This window comes from Haemorhous mexicanus, chromosome 6, assembly GCF_027477595.1.
Source record: "Haemorhous mexicanus isolate bHaeMex1 chromosome 6, bHaeMex1.pri, whole genome shotgun sequence".
NCBI classification, from domain to species: domain Eukaryota; kingdom Metazoa; phylum Chordata; class Aves; order Passeriformes; family Fringillidae; genus Haemorhous; species Haemorhous mexicanus.
The window spans coordinates 12876906-12899512 of NC_082346.1; the positions used below are offsets into that span (position 1 = coordinate 12876906).

Consider the following 22607-nt stretch of genomic DNA (forward strand, 5'->3'; position numbering starts at 1 on the left):
CCTGTGGAAGAGCTCAGAAGGTGGCCAGGGGTGATCCCGGTGCCCCCCACAGTGCCCGGGGCCCCAGGTAAGTGCTGCATCTCCTTCAAGGTCCTGGCAGAGCTGCAGATGCCATCTCCAACGCTGTCTATGAGGAGCTGGATTACAAAGCCATGCCCGAGTACCAGGAGGTGCCCACTCCCCCAGGTGGGTGCAGCCCTTGTGCTCCAGCTGTGCCCGTAGTGAAGGCTCTGCCTGACAGCCCCACGGCACCTCTGGCTCCTGGTGGCCCAGCAGGGGCTCCTGGCCATGGGCTGTGGGTGTCCCTGGGTCCCAGAGCAGCCCTGCTCTGTGGTGTGAGGTTCTGTCATCTGCACTGCCACTTGCAGCCACCCCTAAGTCCCTGTTTATCCTCTGCAGGTTCCCTGTTGGAGGGATGGGTGAAGAAGCTGCCGTATGACAGCGGGGACAGCGTGCAGGGGAGTGACACTGAGGCAGCCCCAGGTAGGGCCACAGGGCAGGAGCCCAGCAGGGAGAGCTGGGGTGTGGGGACCCATCTGGGATGGGGGGCTGACAGGATATATTGCTCTCATTGTTACTGGGCAGGAAAACATTGCCTTTCCCTGTGGGACCCAAGGGCCTCCAGCACGTGCCCAAATGGAAAGGCTGGAAGGGATGGCAGAGCCTGAGCTTTGCCAGGGGACTGGTCAGTGCCATGTTCCCCTCTGCTTTTCCCAGATCCCCCTGCCCAGCCCGATCAAGGAACCCTGGATGGCTATGACGATGTCCTGGATGTGCCCCAGGAACCCCCTGATGCCAGCACTGGGGACATCTCCGAGGCAGTGGCACAGCAGAGGTGGATCTGTGTCCTCCCCACAGGTGAGAGGGCTCCCAGCTGCCCTGTCCCCTCTGCAGAGCCACTCCATGGCAGGCTTTGGCTGTGGGGGCGGGCAGGACCCAGCAGCAGATCCATGGGTGCTGTGGTCAGAGCCCAGGTGGGCTCTGTCAGGGGGACACGGAGCTGCCTGGCCCCTCAGGCACCTTTCTGTGCTGTCCCCAAGGTGGCATCTACTCCCCTCCATGTCACCCAGGAACCAACGGAGACCCCTCGGAACGGATCCCAGAGCACATGGACTATGATGATGTTGGCAGCAGCACCCTGGGGACATTGCCATGAGGATGTCCTGGCCATGCTAAAGTCCTGGGGACACGTGTGTGGCACTGTGGTGGGGCCCTGTCCCCAGGGAGGGCTGGCCCTGCCCACAGAGATCAGCCCTTGCTGTCCAGCGGTGCAGGAAAACCGCTCCTGTGTAGGGATTTTCTTGGATTTCAGAGTGAATTTCCCTTTTTTCCTATTAAAACCCAAACTGGTCAAAGACTCAATCCCAGGCCTGAAACCTTATTCTGGGGCTGGCACTTCTATCCCAGGTACACCAGCCAGGGACAAGGATGTGAGGCAGTGCCCCTCAGCTGTATCCACAGACAACATCCTTGGTAATGGTGGGTTGAGGGGGAAGAATTTGGGAGATATCGCGGCTAGGATTCTCTGCAAGGTCTTATATTTGGCACCGCCAAATGCACACAACTGCTGCCAGCAACAGCGAGGGAAAACGCAGAGAGCAGGATCGCCCCCCGCCCCCCCACAGATGCAGTAGGATCTCATCCCTGTGCTCCACGGGTGGGGCAGTGTCAGCCCCGCTCTCAGCCCTGAGAACCGGGCTGGGAATGGCTCTGGTTGTTGGAAGGACTTCTCCTAAAGGATGGGAGGTCTCCTGAAGGAGGGCAGCGCCTTCCTGCCCCCCGGCAGCACCCCGCGGTGGCAGGGCAGGCGGGCCATGGCCCCTGCCTGCGGCACGTCGTGCTCCAGGAGGTTGCCGATGTTGAGGCCGGGCTGCAGCGCCCGGAGGGCGTCCAGTTCGTGCAGCAGGGCCTGGCTGAATCCGTCCGTGCTCAGCCTGGGCGTGGAGGGGGCAGGAGAAGAGGAGAAGGTGTCGGAGGTAGTGGGGAGGGAGGTGTGGAGCAGGCGCGGTGTCGGTGCGGCCCTGGCTGTGGCGCAGGCCCGGCTGGCCGTGTCGGGAATGGCGGGCTCGGCAGGGGCCGTGTGAGGGCCGTGAGTGAGCGCAGGGTGCGGAGCGGGCAGGCGGGCTGGCGGAGGTGCTGCGAGAGGGGCAGGAGGGCGTGGGCTGTGAGGTGGCTGTGAGGGAGGTGCCGGCAGGTGAGGCGGGCCCGGTGCAGCAGCAGGCTCGCAGGCAGGCTCGGGTGGGGGGCGTTGGAGAGGCGTGAGGTGGGCAGGGCTTGGGTGTGTGTGCGGTGTGGTTGTGGGGCAGGGTGAGGCGGCGGTGTGCTTTGGGAGGGTGGCGGGGAGTGCTGGAGAGCGCTGCAGAGGGCCAGGCGGGTGGGTGCGTGCGGCCACAGCAGCCTGAGAACGCCCGATCTCGTCTGATCTGGGCAGCAGAGCGGGCTCGGGCCCGGTTAGTACTTGGATGGGAAAGCGCCTGGGAATACCGGGTGCTGTAGGCATCTCTTGGGGCCACCAGGGCTCTGGTTTTGCCTGGGCAGGAGGGAAGGGGCCGCTGTGCCCTGCGTGCCTTTGTGGGGCTGTTGTAGGCTGGGGTCTTTTGCCTCCCTGTGGTGATATTTCATTGATTTCTCTCCCCTTCTCTTTTTTGTTTTGCATTTGTTTCTTTTGGTTTCCTTTTCTTCTTTTCCTTTTTTTAACAAGCATTTTTTTTCTCATTTCTTCGTTAATATATTGTCTTAAGTTCACCCTATGATATTTTTTCAGGCATGTTGTTTCTGTAGGTTTTCACTGCGCTTCTTGTCTCTCGAGTGTCACTGGATGTTGCCTTCCGTTTTTCTGTGTGTGAGCCGTTTTGGTATGGTCTGTTGACGGTTAGTGTTCTCTTCTGTGACTTCTTTGTGCTGTCATTCTGGCTGCGTTTGCGTTGTTGTAGGTGTGTCTCAGAGGCTGCTTTCTCATGGCTTGCCATATGAAGTGTGCTGCTTGGTCTGTGCACTATGGCGAGGAGCCCCTGTGTTTCTCCCAGCGGCCGTGCCATGGTCTGGAACGCCCACTGCAAGATCCCATCCCACGTGTGCTCTGTGGGATATCCCCAGGTGTTCCTTTTCTATTCCCATCCCACATCCTTTCCCTGTGTCCAGGCACATGCTGCCTGACCCATAGGCCCATGTCACCCTTTGGGCCACACCAGTGTCATGGTCCCCTTTGCATGGAATCTGCCTGTTGGTGTCACACAGAGTCTCACCTCAGCTAGCAGCACATCAAGCTCCTCCCAGCTCAGCACAGGGTCACTGCCAAGGGCTCCGTCTTCTGCCTGTGCGTGGAGAGATGTCCTGCCAGCTCCCTTGCTGCCCTCAGCCTGCACACCTTTTGGTCAGGGTTGCTATGCGTGTTCAGTTCCTCACCTGGTGTGGGCCCAGCTCACGCTCCCCCAGTACGGCTTCCCTAAGTTTCCTCCATATGGTGTCAGCCCGTCCCTCACCCTGCCTGATGCACCTCCACCTTCTTGCTGCCCTTGGGCCCCACTCTTGCTCTCCCAGCCCGCTGCTGGCACTGCTTGTGCTGAGCTTGGCTGCCTGAAGCAGTTGGTCTGCAGCTGCTGCAGTGGTGCCCAGGCTGCCTGTGTCCAGGCGCCCATGCAGGACATGCACAGCTGTAGCCCCCTAAACAATCAGGGGTGACAGAGACTGTGAGGGAAAGACCCTCCGGGGAGGAACTGAGGCTGGGATGTGGGGCGTGATGGGGAGCTCACCTGGGGTCCCCACTGGGAGCAGGACAGTGGTGGGGAGTGGGGATCCGGGTGCAGCAGCAGCTGCAGACGCTCCCCTCCTCTCCACCCTGCTGGGTGTCCCGCGCTGCCTCCCCCAGGATCTCGGGGAGTCTCTCCACGGGCAAGTCTGCCTCCAGCAGCTGGCCTGGTTCAGTCACATTCTCCACCCAGGAGCCACATCGCCACGTGCCGCTGCACAGTGGGAGCAGAGCAGGGAGGGACGGCAGGGGGGCGCTGGCATCCCTGTGTGCCCTGGGACTCACCTGGGGACGTGGGGCAGTGGGGGCACCAGGCAGGCAAGGTGAAAGGCCCTGGGGCAGCTGTCACAGCAGATGAATTCACCACCATCACGGCATGCTGCACACTCATCCTCGTTCTCCTGTCCCCAGGGAAGTGGGCAGGGGGTCAGTGCCACCATCACGGGCTGAAGCCATGGCTGTGGCAAGGTCTGTCAACCCCCTTGCCCTCTCCCCCTGCATCACCCACCCTGCACCAAACATACCAGTCCTTTCAGGGCGGTAAAATTGCCTTTTTCTTGGGGGTCATAACATGGTGGACCGCCACTAGCTGAATCCTGTGTTTCGTTTTCATGGCCGAGGCAAATGGACATGCCAGGGGAACCCCAACAGTTCCTCCTGGGGGTGTACCAGGTGTCACATCCAGGGCTCACCTGGTGGGGCACAGAGTCCTGGCTGTAGACAGTGACTGCTTGCAGCTGGCCCTGGGGCTGCAATTGGGGTTGCCTGTTCTGTTGGCGAGACAAGAAATGGTTTGGAGAGGCGCTGCTTGCACTGGGGAACACCCCCAGTGCATGGCTATGATGCCAGGCAGGAACAACCCCCTGACTTGGCTTTGGACTGCGCTTGCTGAGCTGCTCCAGGTGGAAAGGGCGGAGCAGTGGCTGAGGTGCTCGCAGCAGCGCAGCCCATGAGAACGCCCGGGAAACAATCTCAGAGCCTCCCCAAGGGCTCCAGAGGTATCCGTGGACTCGAAGATCTCCTGTCCCTTGTGGCCGGGACAGCAGCCACCCACGCACCCAGCCAGTGTCCTCCGGTTCGGGTGGCCCGCCCCACCGGGCCCGGTGTGGGCTCCGTGCGGCGGGCGCGTCTGTGAGCGGAGCAGTCCCGGACAGTGCCCGGTGCCGCAGTGCCCGGCAGCGCGGCGGGATGGGGCAGGGCAGCTCCTCCCGCCGCCGCACAGCGAGGGACCGGGACGTAGTGCCGGGCAGGAATGGCTGCGGTGCCGGTGGCTGGGCAGCAGCTGCAGTTCCAGCGGCTCCGTTTGCTCTGCGCGGGAGCCCGGGACGAGAGTCCGTGAAGCGGTGATCGTTTGCACAACAAATGGCCGGGGAAATTGTGGTCCCGGCCAGGTGAGGGACACTGAGGGAGACAGCGGGATACAGGGATCAGGAGGAAGAGAGCCTTTAGATTGGGCTTTTGGGCTTGGAATGTGGGAGGGTCAAAGCCCTGTTCACGTTGCCCGGGACGCTCCTGGGAGGCAGCAGCTGGGGCTGTTTGTGCTTTCCTGCGGCAGCAGCACTTGGATTTACAGAGGGAGACACCTGTGACTGTGCCATGGCAGAGCTGGAATGGAACGGATGAGGAAATGTGATGTCTAGGAGTGGAAATGGGTTTTGGGGAATCTCCAGGGCCAGCGGGGAAATCAGTGGAGCTGCAGCTGTGAATGGGTGTCAGTGCCATCAGAGCAAGGGGATCCCTGCTCTGGGAATGCCCTGCCAGAGAGTCCTGTGAAGGGTGAGAGTGCGGGAAGTTTCCTGCCGTGCGCGGCTGGCGGGCTGCAGGGGCCCGGAGCGGCGGGGCAGGGGCGGCGGAGCCGCGGCGTTCTGGGCGGCAGCGCAGGTGTCGGGAGGCGCGTGCGGTCGCTGGCGAGGCCGGGAGCCGCCGGGGGGTAACCGCCTCCTTCCTGCCCTGGCGGCGAGGCGAGCGCGGGGCCGCAGCTGCGGCAGCAGCGCCATGTGGCAGCGCCGCCGCGAGGGACCGGGCAGCTGGCAGCTGGCAGCCCCGCCGAGAGCCGGGGGCCTCTGCCACCCCCGCGGGGCCTCCGAGCAGCCCGGAGGGGAGCGCCCCGAGCGTGGGGCTTTGAGCTCTGCAGGTGCCCGAGCTACAGGTGGTTGCGTGGATGCTCTTGGTAGGATGTGGGCTGAGGCCCGTCCTCGCCATCAGGATGGCTCTTGTCAGGCAGCAGCAGCAGCGTTGGAGCCCCGGGGCATGCAGGAAGGGCCCCCGCAGGGCAGGTGCTGTGGGGGGGGCTGTCTCCCCCCGGGGACATCCGGGTGGCAGCCCACTGTGGCGAGGTGTGTGACGGCAGAGGCGCAGGCGAGGCTCATATTTGGGCACGGAGCAGGTTATTGGAGGCCGCGGCCCCGCAGCCGGGAGATGAGGCGCCTGATAAAGGCTGCCCCGGTGCTGCTGCTGCTGCTGCGTGCACTGGCTCGGGCGCTGGCGAGAGGTGGCCTGGCTGCGCTGGCTGGGGGCCGGTGGCCATGGGACCTCTGGTGGCTCTGGGGCTGCTCGTGTGCGTGCGGCTGTGCGGGGGTGAGTGCCGGGCGGGCGGGAGCGGGGCCCGCGGCGGCGGCGGGCCCGGCTCAGCAGCCTCCGTGCCGCAGGCTCCGGGCAGCTGCGTCTGGTGGGCGGCGGCGGGCGCTGTGCCGGGCGCGTGGAGGTGAAGCACGACGGTGAGTGGGGCTCCGTGTGCTTCTTGGGGCGGGACGGGGAAGCTCGCTGGGCCGAGGTGGTGTGCCGGCAGCTGGGCTGTGGCCGGGTGGCCAGGGCGTCCTCGTCCGCCCCGTTCGGGCAGGGCAGCGGGCGGATCTGGCTGCAGCCCTTCTTCTGCAACGGCAACGAGGATATGCTCAGGAACTGCTCACACTTCGGATGGGGCCGGCATTTGTGCGGCCACGAGCAGGATGTGGGGGTGATCTGCACAGGTGAGGGGATACGCTGGCAGTGCTGGGACAGCCACCTTGTTCTGGAGCATCGCGGGCTGGTCTGAGTCGTGCCGGTGCCCCTGTGCAGATGCTGTGGAGCTGAGGCTGTCGGGCGGTGGCAATCCCTGTGCCGGGAGGGTGGAGGTGAAGCTGCAGGGACACTGGGGCTCGGTGGCAGACGACAGCTGGGACGTGAAGGACGCCGAGGTGGTTTGCCAGCAGCTGGGCTGTGGCTCGGCTTCCGGAGCCTCCTCCGCCCTCGAGCGCTTTGGCGTAGGGGACGGGCTCGTCAGCCTGGCCCTGGTGGACTGCAGTGGGGACGAGGCCACGCTCTGGGACTGCGAGATCCGTGGCTGGGGACCCTATAACAGCAGCATCCATGCTTTGGACACGGCCGTTGTCTGCCAAGGTAGGAGCTGGGCTTGAGGGGGTTAAGGCTGTTCATGCACATTCCTTGTCACTGGCCCTGCACTGCTCATGCAGGCTTTTCACGGCTGGTTGGTGGCGATGGAGGCTGTGCCGGGCGGCTGGAGGTGCGTCAGGACCAGGCCTGGGTCGGTGTCTGTGAGGATGAGGTGGACATGAAGGTGGCCCAGGTGGTGTGCAGGGAGCTGGGCTGCGGTGAGGTGGTCGCGATCGCCGGCAGTGGCCGATTTGGGGCAGTGTCGGGATCGCTCTGGGACGGGGGCTTCCAGTGCAATGGCAGCGAGCCCCTGCTCAGTGCCTGTGCCCGGCGTCCGCCCCAGAGCCAGGTCTGCACCGGCCCTGCCAGCGTCATCTGCTCCTGTAAGTGCCGGGGACGCCGGGGGCAGTTGGGGTGCCTGAGCCATCAGTGCTCTCAAGGCTGTTCCTGTCACAGCCTACACGGGCTTCCGGCTGGAGAACGGCAGCTCGGGATGCTCCGGGCGAGTGGAGGTGGCAGTGAGGGGGACGTGGGGCTCGGTGTGCGCCAGCGAGTGGGACCTGGCCGATGCGCACGTCCTGTGCCGCCACCTGGGCTGCGGCCGCGCCTTCAGCGTGCCCGCGGGAGGCTCCTTCGGCAGCGGGGAGGGGCCGCTGCGGCCGGACGCCTTCGGCTGCAGCGGGAGCGAGCGGCACCCGGGCGAGTGCCCCGTGGCCGTGCTGGGGAAGCCCCCGTGTGCCCCCGGAAACGCCGCCGCCGTCAACTGCTCAGGTGGGTGTGAGGCGCCTTATGGCCTTTTGGGACCCCGCCAAAAGTGGAGATGCTATGAGATGATAGAGGTTTATTTTTTGATGAAGGTCTGAGTTGGTCTATTTTACAGGCACCGTCGAGTCCCTGCGGCTGGTGAAGGGTGAGACCCGGTGTGAGGGGTTTCTGGAGTTGGCCACAAACAGCAACAACTGGCGCCGTGTACCAGGAGAGGTTTCGCTCCTTCGGAATTTGAGCAATGTGTGCTTGGAGCTGGGCTGTGGAGGACTGGGGAAGAGTCGTGTTGTCCATGGGAAGTTCTACCTGATGGAAATCAACCGCATGGAGAGGCACATCTTGGAAAACATGATCGAAACCACTGTCCAGAGGACCACTGATCTTGCCACTAGGACCATACCTGAGGATTATTTTGGGAGTAGTTACGATTTAATGACCACTGCACCAGCTGACATCCCTCATGGAACCTACATTGTGTGCTCAGGTGGGTGTCCCGAGAAGGGATGGAGGTGCGCGTGCCCCAAGCAGCCACCCCAGCCCATTCCTTCCCTGCCCGCAGGCAGCCTGCAGGTGAGGCTGGTGGGGAGCCCTGGGCGCTGTGCCGGCCGTGTGGAGGTCTATTCCGGAGGCAGCTGGAGCTCGGTCTGCGGGGAAGGCTGGGAGCTGCAGGACGCGGCCGTTGTGTGCCGGGAGCTGGGCTGTGGCACGGCCCTGGAGGCCCCGGGCTGGGCGCGCTTCGGTGCCGGCACGGGGCCGCTGTGGCCGTACAGCCCCGACTGCTCCGGCTCCGAGGGGTCTCTGTGGGAATGCGGGCGCACGGAACGGCGCGAGTGTGGGAGCGGCGGCGGGGCAGGGGCCGTCTGCTCAGGTCAGTGCCTGGCAGCCCCAGATCCGGGCCCGGCAGAGGCCCCGGGGGGTTCCTGGTCGTGCCGTGACCCCCCTCTGCCCCCCTTGCAGAGCAGCTCTCCGTGCGGCTGGCAGAGGGCCCTGGGCGCTGTGCCGGGTTTCTGGAGATATTCCAGAACAGCACCTGGAGGCGCGTGTGCAACAACGGCACCAGCAACGGCACCGCTGCCACTGTCTGCCGCCAGCTGGGCTGTGGTGACAGGGGCTGGCTCTCAGGTTTCCCTGCCCAGGAGCCGACCGATGCCTGGCTGGCCTGGGTGGGCTGTGAGGACGGGGCCCGCTCACTCTGGCAGTGCCCCTCAGCACCCTGGCACCTGCAGAGCTGTGGCACCGATGGGCACATCCATGTGGAGTGTGAGGAGCACAGTGATGGCATCACTGAGGGACACACTAGCCCATATGCAGAGGGTGGCACCAGTACAGGTAGCTCTGCCCGTGCCTGCATCCCCCACAGCAGGCTGGCTGGGATCGCCCTCCCCTCACTGCCTGCCTGTGTCCCCACAGGTGTCCCCAGCAGAACGCCCCTGGCAGTGGCCGTGGGGTCTGTGCCTTTGCCCACCGTGCTGTGCGTGGTGCTGGGGACGCTGCTGTGCCTGTCCCTGGGTGCCCTGGCCCTGCTGCTGTGCCGTGCCCGTGCCCAATGCCGAGGTGGGTCCCGGTGGCTGGCGGTTGGGACAGATCCCGTTTGTGGGTCCAGGGTCCCCTGCCCTGTGGAAGAGCTCGGAAGGTGGCCAGGGTGATCCTGTTGACCCCCACAGTGCCCGGGGCCCCAGGTAAGTGCTGCATCTCCTTCCAGGCCCTGGCAGAGCTGCAGATGCCATCTCCAACGCTGTCTACGAGGAGCTGGATTACAAAGCCATGCCCGAGTACCAGGAGGTGCCCACTCCCCCAGGTGGTTGCAGCCCTTGTGCCCCAGCTGTGCCCGCAGTGAAGGCTCTGCCTGACAGCCCCATGGCACCTCTGGCTCCTGGTGGCCGAGCAGGGGCTCCTGGCCATGGGCTGTGGGTGTCCCTGGGTCCCAGAGCAGCCCTGCTCTGTGGTGTAAGGTTCTGTCACCTGCGGTGCCACTTGAGGCCACCTCCAAGTCCCTTTTTATCCCCTGCAGGTTCCCTGTTGGAGGGATGGGTGAAGAAGCTACTGTATGACAGAGGGGACAGCGTGCAGGGGAGTGACAGCAAGGCAGCCCCAGGTAGGGCCACAGGGCAGGACACATCTGGGCTGGGGGGCTGACAGGATATATAGCTGTCCTTCTTAGTGGGCAGGGAAACACTGCTTTTACTTCTGGGACACAAGGGCCTCCAGGATGTGCACTGGGGAAAGGCTGGAAGGGATGGCGCAGCCTGAGCCCTGCCAGGGCTGCTGGTCTCCCTGGTCACTCTCATGGACCCCTCTGCTTTTCCCAGATGCCCCTGCCCAGCCCGATCAAGGAACCCTGGATGGCTACGACGATGTCCTGGATGTGCCCCCTGATGCCAGCACTGGGGACATCTCCGAGGCAGTGGCACGGCAGAGGTGGATCTCTGTCCTCCCCACAGGTGAAAGGGCTCCCAGCTGCCGTGTCCCCTCTGCAGAGCCACTCCATGGCAGGCTTTGGCTGTGGGGGCGGGCAGGACCCAGCAGCAGATCCATGGGTGCTGTGGTCAGAGCCCAGGTGGGCTTTGTCAGTGGGACACGTATCTGCCTGGCCCCTCAGGCACTTTTCTGTGCTGTCTCCAAGGTGGGATCTACTCCCCTCCATGTCACCCAGGAACCAACGGAGACCCCTCGGAACGGATCCCAGAGCACATGGACTATGATGATGTTGGCAGCAGCACCCTGGGGACATTGCCATGAGGATGTCCTGGCTGTGCCAAAGCCCTGGGGACACGTGTGTGGCACTGTGGTGGGGCCCTGTCCCCAGGGAGGGCTGGCCCTGCCCACAGAGATCAGCCCTTGCTGTCCAGCGGTGCAGGAAAACCGCTCCTGTGTAGGGATTTTCTTGGATTTCAGTGTGAATTTCCCTTTTTTCCTATTAAAACCCAACCTTGTCAGAGACTCAATCCCCAGCCTAGAACCCTATTCTGGGGCTGGCACTTCTATCCCCGGAACACCAGCCAGGGACAAGGATGTGAGGCAGTGCCCCTCAGCTGTATCCACAGACAACATCCTTGGTAATGGTGGGTTGAGGGGGAAGAATTTGGGAGATATCGCGGCTAGGATTCTCTGCAAGGTCTTCTATTTGGCACCGCCAAATGCACACAACTGCTGCCAGCAACAGCGAGGGAAAACGCAGAGAGCAGGATCGCCCCCCGCCCCCCCACAGATGCAGCAGGATCTAATCCCTGTGCTCCACGGGTGGGGCAGTGTCAGCCCCGCTCTCAGCCCTGAGAACCGGGCTGGGAATGGCTCTGGTTGTTGGAAGGACTTCTCCTAAAGGATGGGAGGTCTCCTGAAGGAGGGCAGCGCCTTCCTGCCCCCCGGCAGCACCCCGCGGTGGCAGGGCAGGCGGGCCATGGCCCCTGCCTGCGGCACGTCGTGCTCCGGGAGGTTGCCGATGTTGAGGCCGGGCTGCAGCGCCCGGAGGGCGTCCAGTTCGTGCAGCGGGGCCTGGCTGAATCCGTCCGTGCTCAGCCTGGGCGTGGAGGGGGCAGGAGAAGAGGAGAAGGTGTCGGAGGTAGTGGGGAGGGAGGTGTGAAGCAGGCGCGGTGTCGGTGCGGCCCTGGCTGTGGCGCAGGCCCGGCTGGCCGTGTCGGGAATGGCGGGCTCGGCAGGGGCCGTGTGAGGGCCGTGAGTGAGCGCAGGGTGCGGAGCGGGCAGGCGGGCTGGCGGAGGTGCTGCGAGAGGGGCAGGAGGGCGTGGGCTGTGAGGTGGCTGTGAGGGAGGTGCCGGCAGGTGAGGCGGGCCCGGTGCAGCAGCAGGCTCGCAGGCAGGCTCGGGTGGGAGGCGTTGGAGAGGCGTGAGGTGGGCAGGGCTTGGGTGTGTGTGCGGTGTGGTTGTGGGGCAGGGTGAGGCGGCGGTGTGCTTTGGGAGGGTGGCGGGGAGTGCTGGAGAGCGCTGCAGAGGGCCAGGCGGGTGGGTGCGTGCGGCCACAGCAGCCTGAGAACGCCCGATCTCGTCTGATCTGGGCAGCAGAGCGGGCTCGGGCCCGGTTAGTACTTGGATGGGAGAGCGCCTGGGAATACCGGGTGCTGTAGGCATCTCTTGGGGCCACCAGGGCTCTGGTTTTGCCTGGGCAGGAGGGAAGGGGCCGCTGTGCCCTGCGTGCCTTTGTGGGGCTGTTGTAGGCTGGGGTCTTTTGCCTCCCTGTGGTGATATTTCATTGATTTCTCTCCCCTTCTCTTTTTGTTTTGCATTTGTTTCTTTTGGTTTCCTTTTCTTCTTTTCCTTTCTTTAATGAGAAGTGGTTTTTTTTCTCATCTCTTGGTTAATATATTGTTTTAAGTTCACCCTATGATATTTTCTCAGGCATGTTGTTTCTGTAGCTTTTCACTGCGCTTCTTGTCTCTCGAGTGTCACTGGATGTTGCCTTCCGTTTTTCTGTGTGTCAGCCGTTTTGGTATGGTCTGTTGACGGTTAGTGTTTTCTTCTGTGACTTCTTTGTGCTGTCATTCTGGCTGCCTTTCTGTTGTTGTAGGTGTGTCTCAGAGGCTGCTTTCTCATGGCTTGCCATGTGGAGTGTGCTGCTTGGTCTGTGCACTATGGCGAGGAGCCCCTGTGTTTCTCCCAGCGGCCGTGCCATGGTCTGGAACGCCCACTGCAAGATGCCATCCCATGTGTGCTCTGTGGGACATCCCCAGGTGTTCCTTTTCTATTCCCATCCCACATCCTTTCCCTGTGTCCAGGCACATGCTGCCTGACCCATAGGCCCATGTCACCCTTTGGGCCACACCAGTGTCATGGTCCCCTTTGCATGGAATCTGCCTGTTGGTGTCACACAGAGTCTCACCTCAGCTAGCAGCACATCAAGCTCCTCCCAGCTCAGCACAGGGTCACTGCCAAGGGCTCCGTCTTCTGCCTGTGCATGGAGAGATGTCCTGCCAGCTCCCTTGCTGCCCTCAGCCTGCACACCTTTTGGTCAGGGTTGCTATGCGTGTTCAGTTCCTCACCTGGTGTGGGCCCAGCTCACGCTCCCCCAGTACGGCTTCCCTAAGTTTCCTCCATATGGTGTCAGCCCGTCCCTCACCCTGCCTGATGCACCTCCACCTTCTTGCTGCCCTTGGGCCCCACTCTTGCTCTCCCAGCCCGCTGCTGGCACTGCTTGTGCTGAGCTTGGCTGCTGGAAGCAGTTGGTCTGCAGTTGCTGCAGTGGTGCCCAGGCTGCCTGTGTCCAGGTTGCCCATGCAGGACACGCACAGCTGTAGCCACCTAAACCATCACAGAATCACAGAATCACAGAATTTCTAGGTTGGAAGAGACTTTTAAGATCCTCGAGTTCAACCCACGCTCCAACACCTCAACTAGAACACGGCACCAAGCGCTACATCCAGTCTTTTTTTAAAGACATTGAGGGATGGTGACTCCACCACCTCCCTGGGTAGATGATTCCAGTATCTGACCACTCTTTCTGTGAAAAACTTCCTCCTTAATTCTAGCCTGTATCTCCCTTGACACAGCCTTAGACTGTGTCCTGTTGTTCTGTCTGTTTTTTCCCTGAGAAAGAGATCGACCCCCAGCTCACCACAGCCACCCTTCAGGAAGTTGAAGAGAGTGATAAGGTCCCCTCTGAGTCTCCTTTTCTCCAGGCTGAACAACCCCAGCTCCCTCAATCGTTCTTCATATGGCTTGTGTTCCCAGCCCCTCACCAGCCTCGTTGCTCACCTTTGGACACGCTCAAGCATCTCAACGTCCCTCCTAAACTGAGGGGCCCAGAACTGGACACAGCACTCAAGGTGTGGCCTCACAGTGCCGAGTACAGGGGAAGAATGACCTCCCTGCTCCTGCTGGCCACACTATTCCTGATACTAGCCAGGATGCCGTTGGCCTTCTTGGCCATCTGGGCACACTGCTGGCTCATGTTCAGTCGACTGTCAACCAGCACCCCCAGGTCCCTTTCCTCCTGAGCACTGTCCAGCCACACTGGCCCCAGCCTATAACGTTGCAGGGGGTTATTGTGACCAAAGTGCAGGGCTTGGCACTTGGACTTATTGAACTTCATCCCATTAGATTCTGCCCATCCATCCAACCATTCCAGGTCCCTCTGCAAAGCCCTCTGTTCCTCTAACTGATCCACACACGCTCCCAGCTTAGTGTCATCTGCAAATTTGCTCATGAAAGACTCTAAACCCTCATCCATATCATCAATAAAAATATTAAACAGAACTGGCCCCAGCACAGACCCCTGAGGGACACCACTGCTGACGGCTGCCAGCTGGATGCAGCACCATTCACCACCACTCTCTGGGCCCAGCCATCCAGCCAGTTCCTAACCCAGCACAGAGTGCTCCTGTCCAAGGCACGGGCTGCCAGCTTGTCTAGGAGTGTGCTGTGGGAGACAGTGTCAAAGGCCTTGCTGATATCCAAATAAACAACATTGACAGCCTTCCCTGCATCCACTAGGCGGGTTACCTGGTCATAAAGGGTGACCAGGTTGGTTAAACATGACCTACCCCTCCTAAACCCATGCTGACTGGGTCTGATACCCTGGCCATCCTGTAAATTCTGTCTGATGGCACTTAAGATAAACTGTTCCATTATTTTGCCAGGTGCTGGCGTCAGGCTGACTGGTCTAAAATTACCAGGATCCTCCTTTGCACCCCTTTTGTGAATGGATATCACATTGGCCAGCTTCCAGTCATCCGGAACCTCACCAGTGAGCCAGGACTGTTGGTAAATGACGGAGAGTGGCTTTGCAAGCTCATTTGCCAGCTCTCTCATTACCCTGGGCTGGATCCTGTCTGGTCTCATAGATTTATGAACATCCAAGCATTTCAGTAGTTCTTTGACTGCCTCCTCTTGGATAATGGGGGGACCATTCTGCTCCCTGACACCATCAACCATTCCAGGCGAGCAGGTGTCTTGAGGGCAGGTCATCTTCCCACTAAAAACTGAGGCAAAGTAGGCACTAAGCACTTCTGCCTTCTCATCTGCAGATACTAAGTTCCCTCCCTTGTTCAATAAAGAACAAAGGCTGGTCTTACACTTCCTTCTAGCATTAATGTATTTGTAAAAAGATTTTTTATTATCCTTTACAGAAGTCGCCATTCTAAGTTCAAAATGAGCTTTGGCCTCCCTAATTTTTTTCTGCATGCTCCAGCAGCCTTCTTGAATACTTCCTTAGAGACCTGACCCTCCTTCCAATGCTGATACATCCTCTTTTTATTCCTAAGTTCTTCCAAAACCTCCTTGCCCAGCCAGGCTGGACGTTTACCCCGTTGACTGATCTTTCAGCACACAGGGACAGTCTGTTCCTGTGCCCTCAAGATCTCTGTTTTGAGGCATACCCACCTTTCCTTAACTCCGTTGTTTTTAGGGGCTGTTTCCCAAGGGACCCTCTAAAAAAGTCTCCTAAACAGGCCAAAGTTTGCCCTCTGGAAGTTCAATGTAAGACTCATGTTGGTGCTGCTCCTGACTTCACCAAATATTGAGAAGTCGATTATTTCATGATCACTCTGCCCCAAGCGGAGAGACAGAGACCATCAGGGCAGGACCCTCCGGGGAGGAACTGAGGCTGGGATGTGGGGCGTGATGGGGAACTCACCTGGGGTCCCCACTGGGAGCAGGACAGTGGTGGGGAGTGGGGATCCGGGTGCAGCAGCAGCTGCAGACGCTCCCCTCCTCTCCACCCGGCTGGGTGTCCCGCGCTGCCTCCCCCAGGATCTCGGGGAGTCTCTCCACGGGCAAGTCTGCCTCCAGCAGCTGGCCTGGTTCAGTCACGTTCTCCACCCAGGAGCCACATCGCCACGTGCCGCTGCACAGTGGGAGCAGAGCAGGGAGGGACGGCAGGGGGGCACTGGCATCCGTGTGTGCCCTGGGACTCACCTGGGGATGTGGGGCAGTGGGGGCACCAGGCAGGCAAGGTGAAATGCCCTGGGGCAGCTGTCACAGCAGATGAGTTCACCACCATCACGGCATGCTGCACACTCATCCTCGTTCTCCTGTCCCCAGGGAAGTGGGCATGGGGTCAGTGCCACCATCACGGGCTGAAGCCATGGCTGAGGCAAGGTCTGTCACCCCCCTTGCCCTCTCCCCCTGCATCACCCACCCTGCACCAAACATACCAATCCTTTCAGGGCGGTAGAATTGCCTGTTTCTTGGGGGTCATAATGTGGTGGACCCCTAGTAGCTGACCACTGTGTTTCCTTTTCTTGGCCGAGGCAAATGGACATGCCAGGAGAATCCCAACAGTTCCTCCTGCGGGTGCACCAGGTGTCACATCCAGGGCTCACCTGGTGGGGCACAGAGTCCTGGCTGTAGACAGTGACTGCTTGCAGCTGGCCCCGGGGCTGCAATTGGGGTGTCCTGTTCTGTTGGCGAGACAAGAAATGGTTTGGAGAGGCGCTGCTTGCACTGGGGAACACCCCCAGTGCATGGCTATGATGCCAGGCAGGAACAACCCCCTGCCCCAGCCTTGGCTTTGGCCTCTGCTTGCTGAGCTGCTCCAGGTGGGAAGGGTGGAGCAGTGGCTGAGGTGCTCGCAGCAGCGCATCCCAATGAGAACTCCCGAGAAACAATCTCAGAGCCTCCCCAAGGGCCCCAGAGGTATCCGTGGACCCGGAGATCTCCTGTCCCTTGTGGCCGGGACAGCAGCCACCCACGCACCCAGCCAGTGTCCTCCGGTTCGGGTGGCCCGCCCCACCGGGCCCGGTGTGGGCTCCGTGCGGCGGGCGCGTCTGTGAGCGGAGCAGTCCCGGACAGTGCCCGGTGCCGCAGTGCCCGGCAGCGCGGCGGGATGGGGCAGGGCAGCTCCTCCCGCCGCCGCACAGCGAGGGACCGGGACGTGGTGCCGGGCAGGAATGGCTGCGGTGCCGGTGTCTGGGCAGCAGCTGCAGTTCCAGCGGCTCCGTTTGCTCTGCGCGGGAGCCCGGGACGAGAGTCCGTGAAGCGGTGATCGTTTGCACAACAAAGGGCCGGGGAAATTGTGGTCCCGGCCAGGTGAGGGACACTGAGAGAGACAGCGGGATACGGGGATCAGGAGGAAGAGAGCCTTTAGCCTTTGGAATGTGGGAGGGTCAAAGCCCTGTTCACGTTGCCCGGGACGCTTCTGGGAGGCAGCAGCTGGGGCTGTTTGTGCTTTCCTGCGGCAGCAGCACTTGGATTTACAGAGGGAGACACCTGTGACTGTGCCATGGCAGAACTGGAATGGAACGGATGAGGAAATGTGATGTCTAGGTGTGGAAATGGGTTTTGGGGAATCTCCAGGGCCAACGGGGGATCAGTGGAGCCGCAGCTGTGAATGGGTGTCAGTGCCATCAGAGCAAGTGGATCCCTGCACTGGGAATGCCCTGCCCGAGAGTCCTGTGAAGGGTGAGAGTGCGGGAAGTTTCCTGCCGTGCGCGGCTGGCGGGCTGCAGGGGCCCGGAGCGGCGGGGCAGGGGCGGCGGAGCCGCGGCGTTCTGGGCGGCAGCGCAGGTGTCGGGAGGCGCGTGCGGTCGCTGGCGAGGCCGGGAGCCGCCGGGGGGTAACCGCCTCCTTCCTGCCCTGGCGGCGAGGCGAGCGCGGGGCCGCAGCTGCGGCAGCAGCGCCATGTGGCAGCGCCGCCGCGAGGGACCGGGCAGCTGGCAGCTGGCAGCCCCGCCGAGAGCCGGGGGCCTCTGCCACCCCCGCGGGGCCTCCGAGCAGCCCGGAGGGGAGCGCCCCGAGCGTGGGGCTTTGAGCTCTGCAGGTGCCCGAGCTACAGGTGGTTGCGTGGATGCTCTTGGTAGGATGTGGGCTGAGGCCCGTCCTCGCCATCAGGATGGCTCTTGGCAGGCTGCAGCAGCAGCGTTGGAGCCCCGGGGCATGCAGGAAGGGCCCCCGCAGGGCAGGTGCTGTGGGGGGGCTGTCTCCCCCCGGGGACATCCGGGTGGCAGCCCACTGTGGCGAGGTGTGTGACGGCAGAGGCGCAGGCGAGGCTCATATTTGGGCACGGAGCAGGTTATTGGAGGCCGCGGCCCCGCAGCCGGGAGATGTGGCGCCTGATAAAGGCTGCCCCGGTGCTGCTGCTGCTGCTGCGTGCACTGGCTCGGGCGCTGGCGAGAGGTGGCCTGGCTGCGCTGGCTGGGGGCCGGTGGCCATGGGACCTCTGGTGGCTCTGGGGCTGCTCGTGTGCATGCGGCTGTGCGGGGGTGAGTGCCGGGCGGGCGGGAGCGGGGCCCGCGGCGGCGGCGGGCCCGGCTCAGCAGCCTCCGTGCCGCAGGCTCCGGGCAGCTGCGTCTGGTGGGCGGCGGCGGGCGCTGTGCCGGGCGCGTGGAGGTGAAGCACGACGGTGAGTGGGGCTCCGTGTGCTTCTTGGGGCGGGACGGGGAAGCTCGCTGGGCCGAGGTGGTGTGCCGGCAGCTGGGCTGTGGCCGGGTGGCCAGGGCGTCCTCGTCCGCCCCGTTCGGGCAGGGCAGCGGGCGGATCTGGCTGCAGCCCTTCTTCTGCAACGGCACCGAGGATGGGCTGGAGGACTGCTCGCACTTCGACTGGGGCCAGCATTTCTGCGGCCACGAGCAGGATGTGGGGGTGACCTGCGCAGGTGAGGGGATACGCTGGCCGTGCTGGGACAGCCACCTTGTTCTGGAGCATCGCGGGCTGGTCTGAGTCGTGCCGGTGCCCCTGTGCAGATGCTGTGGAGCTGAGGCTGTCGGGCGGCGGCAATCCCTGTGCCGGGAGGGTGGAGGTGAAGCTGCAGGGACACTGGGGCTCGGTGGCAGACGACAGCTGGGACGTGAAGGACGCCGAGGTGGTTTGCCAGCAGCTGGGCTGTGGCTCGGCTTCCGCTGCCTCCTCCGCCCTCGAGCGCTTTGGCGTAGGGGACGGGCTCGTCAGCCTGGCCCTGGTGGACTGCAGTGGCGACGAAGCCACGCTCTGGGACTGCGAGATCCGTGGCTGGGGACCCTATAACAGCAGCATCCATGCTTTGGACACGGCCGTTGTCTGCCAAGGTAGGAGCTGGGCTTTAGGGCATGTGGCACTTAGTGCACATTCCTTGTCACTGGCCCTGCACTGCTCCCGCAGGCTTTTCACGGCTGGTTGGTGGCGATGGAGGCTGTGCCGGGCGGCTGGAGGTGCGTCAGGACCAGGCCTGGGTCGGTGTCTGTGAGGATGAGGTGGACATGAAGGTGGCCCTGGTGGTGTGCAGGGAGCTGGGCTGCGGTGAGGTGGTCGCGATCGCCGGCAGTGGCCGTTTTGGGGCAGTGTCGGGATCGCTCTGGGACGGGGGCTTCCAGTGCAATGGCAGCGAGCCCCTGCTCAGTGCCTGTGCCCGGCGTCCGCCCCAGAGCCAGGCCTGCACCGGCCCTGCCGGCGTCATCTGCTCCTGTAAGTGCCGGGGGGACGCCGGGGGCAGTTGGGGTGCCTGAGCCATCAGTGCTCTCAAGGCTGTTCCTGTCACAGCCTACACGGGCTTCCGGCTGGGGAACGGCAGCTCGGGATGCTCCGGGCGAGTGGAGGTGGCAGTGAGGGGGACGTGGGGCTCGGTGTGCGCCAGCGAGTGGGACCTGGCCGATGCGCACGTCCTGTGCCGCCACCTGGGCTGCGGCCGCGCCTTCAGCGTGCCCGCGGGAGGCTCCTTCGGCAGCGGGGAGGGGCCGCTGCGGCCGGACGCCTTCGGCTGCAGCGGGAGCGAGCGGCACCCGGGCGAGTGCCCCGTGGCCGTGCTGGGGAAGCCCCCGTGTGCCCCTGGAAACGCCGCCGCCGTCAACTGCTCAGGTGGGTGTGGTGGTTCTGTGAGGAGCCTTAAGGGCTTTTAGGACCCAGCCAAGTATTGGTATCATTAGGTGAAAGTTATTTTTTGATGAAGGTCTGAGTTGGTCTATTTCACAGGCACCGTCGAGTCCCTGAGGCTGGTGAAGGGTGAGACTCGATGCGAGGGGTTTCTGGAGTTGGCCATAAGCACCGGGGAGTGGCGCCGTGTGCCAGGAGAGGTTTCGCTCCTTCGGAATTTGAGCAACGTGTGCTTGGTGCTGGGCTGTGGAGGGCTGGAGAAGAGTCGTGTTGTCCGCGGGCAGTCCTACTTGCAGGATATCGACCAGAAGGAGTGGGATATCTTGGAAATGGTGGTCAAAACCATCAAGAGGATGACCACTGTTCTGGCCACTAGGACCATAGATGACTATTATTTTTGGGCCGACTACCGGTACATGACCACTGCACCGGCTGACATCCCTCATGGCACCAGCATTGTCTGCTCAGGTGGGTGTCCCGAGAAGGGATGGAGGTGCGCGTGCCCCAAGCAGCCACCCCAGCCCATTCCTTCCCTGCCTGCAGGCAGCCTGCAGGTGAGGCTGGTGGGGAGCCCTGGGCGCTGTGCCGGCCGTGTGGAGGTCTATTCCGGAGGCAGCTGGAGCTCGGTCTGCGGGGAAGGCTGGGAGCTGCAGGACGCGGCCGTTGTGTGCCGGGAGCTGGGCTGTGGCACGGCCCTGGAGGCCCCGGGCTGGGCGCGCTTCGGTGCCGGCACGGGGCCGCTGTGGCCGTACAGCCCCGACTGCTCCGGCTCCGAGGGGTCTCTGTGGGATTGCGGGCGCACGGAACGGCGCGAGTGTGGGAGCGGCGGCGGGGCAGGGGCCGTCTGCTCAGGTCAGTGCCGGGCAGCCCCGGATCAGGGCCCGGCAGAGGCCCCGGGGGGTTCCTGGTCGTGCCGTGACCCCCCTGCCCCCCTTGCAGAGCAGCTCTCCGTGCGGCTGGCAGGGGGCCCTGGGCGCTGTGCCGGGTTTCTGGAGATATTCCAGAACAGCACCTGGAGGCGCGTGTGCAAGAACGGCACCAGCAACGGCACCGCTGCCACTGTCTGCCGCCAGCTGGGCTGTGGGGACAGGGGCTGGCTCTCAGGTGTCCCTGCCCAGGAGCCGACCGATGCCTGGCTGGCCTGGGTGGGCTGTGAGGACGGGGCCCGCTCGCTCTGGCAGTGCCCCTCAGCACCCTGGCACCTGCAGAGCTGTGGCACCGATGGGCACGTCCATGTGGAGTGTGAGGAGCACAGTGATGGCATCACTGAGGGACACACTAGCCCATATGCAGAGGGTGGCACCAGCACAGGTAGCTCTGCCCGTGCCTGCATCCCCCACAGCAGGCTGGCTGGGATCGCCCTCCCCTCACTGCCTGCCTGTGTCCCCACAGGTGTCCCCAGCAGAACGGCCCTGGCAGTGGCCGTGGGGTCTGTGCCTGTGCCCACCGTGCTGTGCGTGGTGCTGGGGACGCTGCTGTGCCTGTCCCTGGGTGCCCTGGCCCTGCTGCTGTGCCGTGCCCGTGCCCAACGCCGAGGTGGGTCCCGGTGGGTGGGGGTGGGGACAGATCTCGTTTGGGGGGTCCAGGGTCCCCTGCCCTGTGGAAGAGCTCAGAAGGTGGCCAGGGGTGATCTTGGTGACCCCCACAGTGCCCGGGGCCCCAGGTAAGTGCTGCATCTCCTTCCAGGCCCTGGCAGAGCTGCAGATGCCATCTCCAACGCTGTCTATGAGGAGCTGGATTACAAAGCCATGCCCGAGTACCAGGAGGTGCCCACTCCCCCAGGTGGGTGCAGCCCTTGTGCTCCAGCTGTGCCCGTAGTGAAGGCTCTGCCTGACAGCCCCACGGCACCTCTGGCTCCTGGTGGCCCAGCAGGGGCTCCTGGCCATGGGCTGTGGGTGACCCTGGGTGGTCCCAGAGCAGCACTGCTCTGTGGTGTGAGGTTCTGTCACCTGTGGTGCCACTTGCAGCCACCTCCAAGTCCCTGTTTATCCCCTGCAGGTTCCCTGTTGGAGGGATGGGTGAAGAAGCTGCTGTCTGACAGCGGCGACAGCGTGGAGGGGAGTGACACCGAGGCAGCCCCAGGTAGGGCCACAGGGCAGGAGCCCAGCAGGGAGAGCTGGGGTGTGGGGACACACCTGGGCTGTGGGGGGCTGACCCACTTGTTAGTGGGCAGAGAAACATTTTCTTTCCCTGTGGGACCCACGGGCCTCGAGCATGTGTCCCGGGGAAAGGCTGGAAGGGATGGCACAGTCTGAGCCCTGCCAGTGCCACTGGTCACTGTCATGGACCCCTCTGTACTCCCAGATCCCCCTGCCCAGCCCAAGCAAGGAATCCCAGATGGCTACGACGATGTCCTGGATGTGCCCCAGGAGCCCCCTGATGCCAGCACTGGGGATATCTCCGAGGCAGTGGCACGGCAGAGGTGGATCTCTGTCCTCCCCACAGGTGAGAGGGCTCCCAGCTGCCCTGTCCCCTCTGCAGAGCCACTCCATGGCAGGCTTTGGCTGTGGGGACAGGCAGGACCCAGCAGCAGATCCATGGGTGCTGTGGTCAGAGCCCAGGTGGGCTCTGTCACGGGGAGAAAGAGTTGCCAGCCCCCCTCAGGCACTTTTCTGTGCTGTCTCCAAGGTGGGATCTACTCCCCTCCAAGTCACCCAGGAGCCACCAGGGACCACTTGGAACAGATCCCTGGGCGCATGGACTATGATGATGTTGGCAGCAGCACCCTGGGGACATTGCCATGAGGATGTACTGGCCATGCCACAGTCCTGGGGACACGTGTGTGGCACTGTGGTGGAGCCCTGTCCCCAGGGAGGGCTGGCCCTGCCCACAGAGATCAGCCCTTGCTGTCCAGCGGTGCAGGAAAACCGCTCCTGTGTAGGGATTTTCTTGGATTTCAGAGTGAATTTCCCTTTTTTCCTATTAAAACCCAAACTGGTCAGAGACTCAATCCCAGACCTGGAACCTTATTCTGGAGCTGGTACTTCCATCC

At 62.9% G+C, this 22607-nt stretch overlaps 2 protein-coding genes and 2 pseudogenes across 2 annotated transcripts in view; all 4 read left to right on the forward strand.

Moving 5' to 3' along the window:
* LOC132328304 (deleted in malignant brain tumors 1 protein-like) overlaps nt 1-1362 on the forward strand; it is a 30007-nt gene extending 28645 nt beyond the window's left edge. Inside the window, exons 27-28 of the mRNA XM_059848147.1 lie at nt 718-858; nt 1041-1362. Of these exons, the coding sequence (XP_059704130.1) occupies nt 718-858; nt 1041-1156 (257 nt within the window). The 3' untranslated portion in view covers nt 1157-1362. The remainder of the gene's footprint in view (nt 1-717; nt 859-1040) is intronic.
* Nucleotides 1363-2380: 1018 nt separating this feature from the next.
* LOC132329542 (5S ribosomal RNA) lies at nt 2381-2499 on the forward strand (annotated as a pseudogene).
* A 3550-nt stretch (nt 2500-6049) lies between these two features.
* Nucleotides 6050-22565, forward strand: LOC132328305 (uncharacterized). The gene is made up of 27 exons (XM_059848148.1): nt 6050-6325; nt 6397-6717; nt 6806-7126; nt 7201-7503; nt 7577-7891; nt 8001-8369; nt 8445-8753; nt 8843-9214; nt 9296-9439; nt 9588-9683; nt 9897-9980; nt 10195-10508; nt 11255-11444; nt 11588-11662; nt 17129-17233; nt 18105-18425; nt 18514-18834; nt 18908-19210; nt 19286-19600; nt 19715-20083; nt 20159-20467; nt 20555-20926; nt 21008-21151; nt 21302-21397; nt 21614-21697; nt 21920-22060; nt 22244-22565. The coding sequence occupies exons 1-27, from the start codon at nt 6274-6276 to the stop codon at nt 22357-22359; spliced, it is 6261 nt and encodes a 2086-aa protein (XP_059704131.1). The 5' UTR covers nt 6050-6273; the 3' UTR covers nt 22360-22565.
* On the forward strand, nt 11849-11967 carry LOC132329541 (5S ribosomal RNA; annotated as a pseudogene).
* Nucleotides 22566-22607: the final 42 nt, after the last annotated feature.

Coding starts and splice junctions, on each gene's coding strand:
- LOC132328305 (XM_059848148.1), top strand. CDS start 6,274: ATGGGACCTCTGGTGGCTCTGGGGCTGCTCGTGTGCGTGCGGCTGTGC. Junction 19,601..19,714: donor CGCCGCCGTCAACTGCTCAG/GTGGGTGTGGTG, acceptor TCTATTTCACAG/GCACCGTCGAGTCCCTGAGG. Junction 20,468..20,554: donor GGCAGGGGCCGTCTGCTCAG/GTCAGTGCCGGG, acceptor CCCCCCTTGCAG/AGCAGCTCTCCGTGCGGCTG.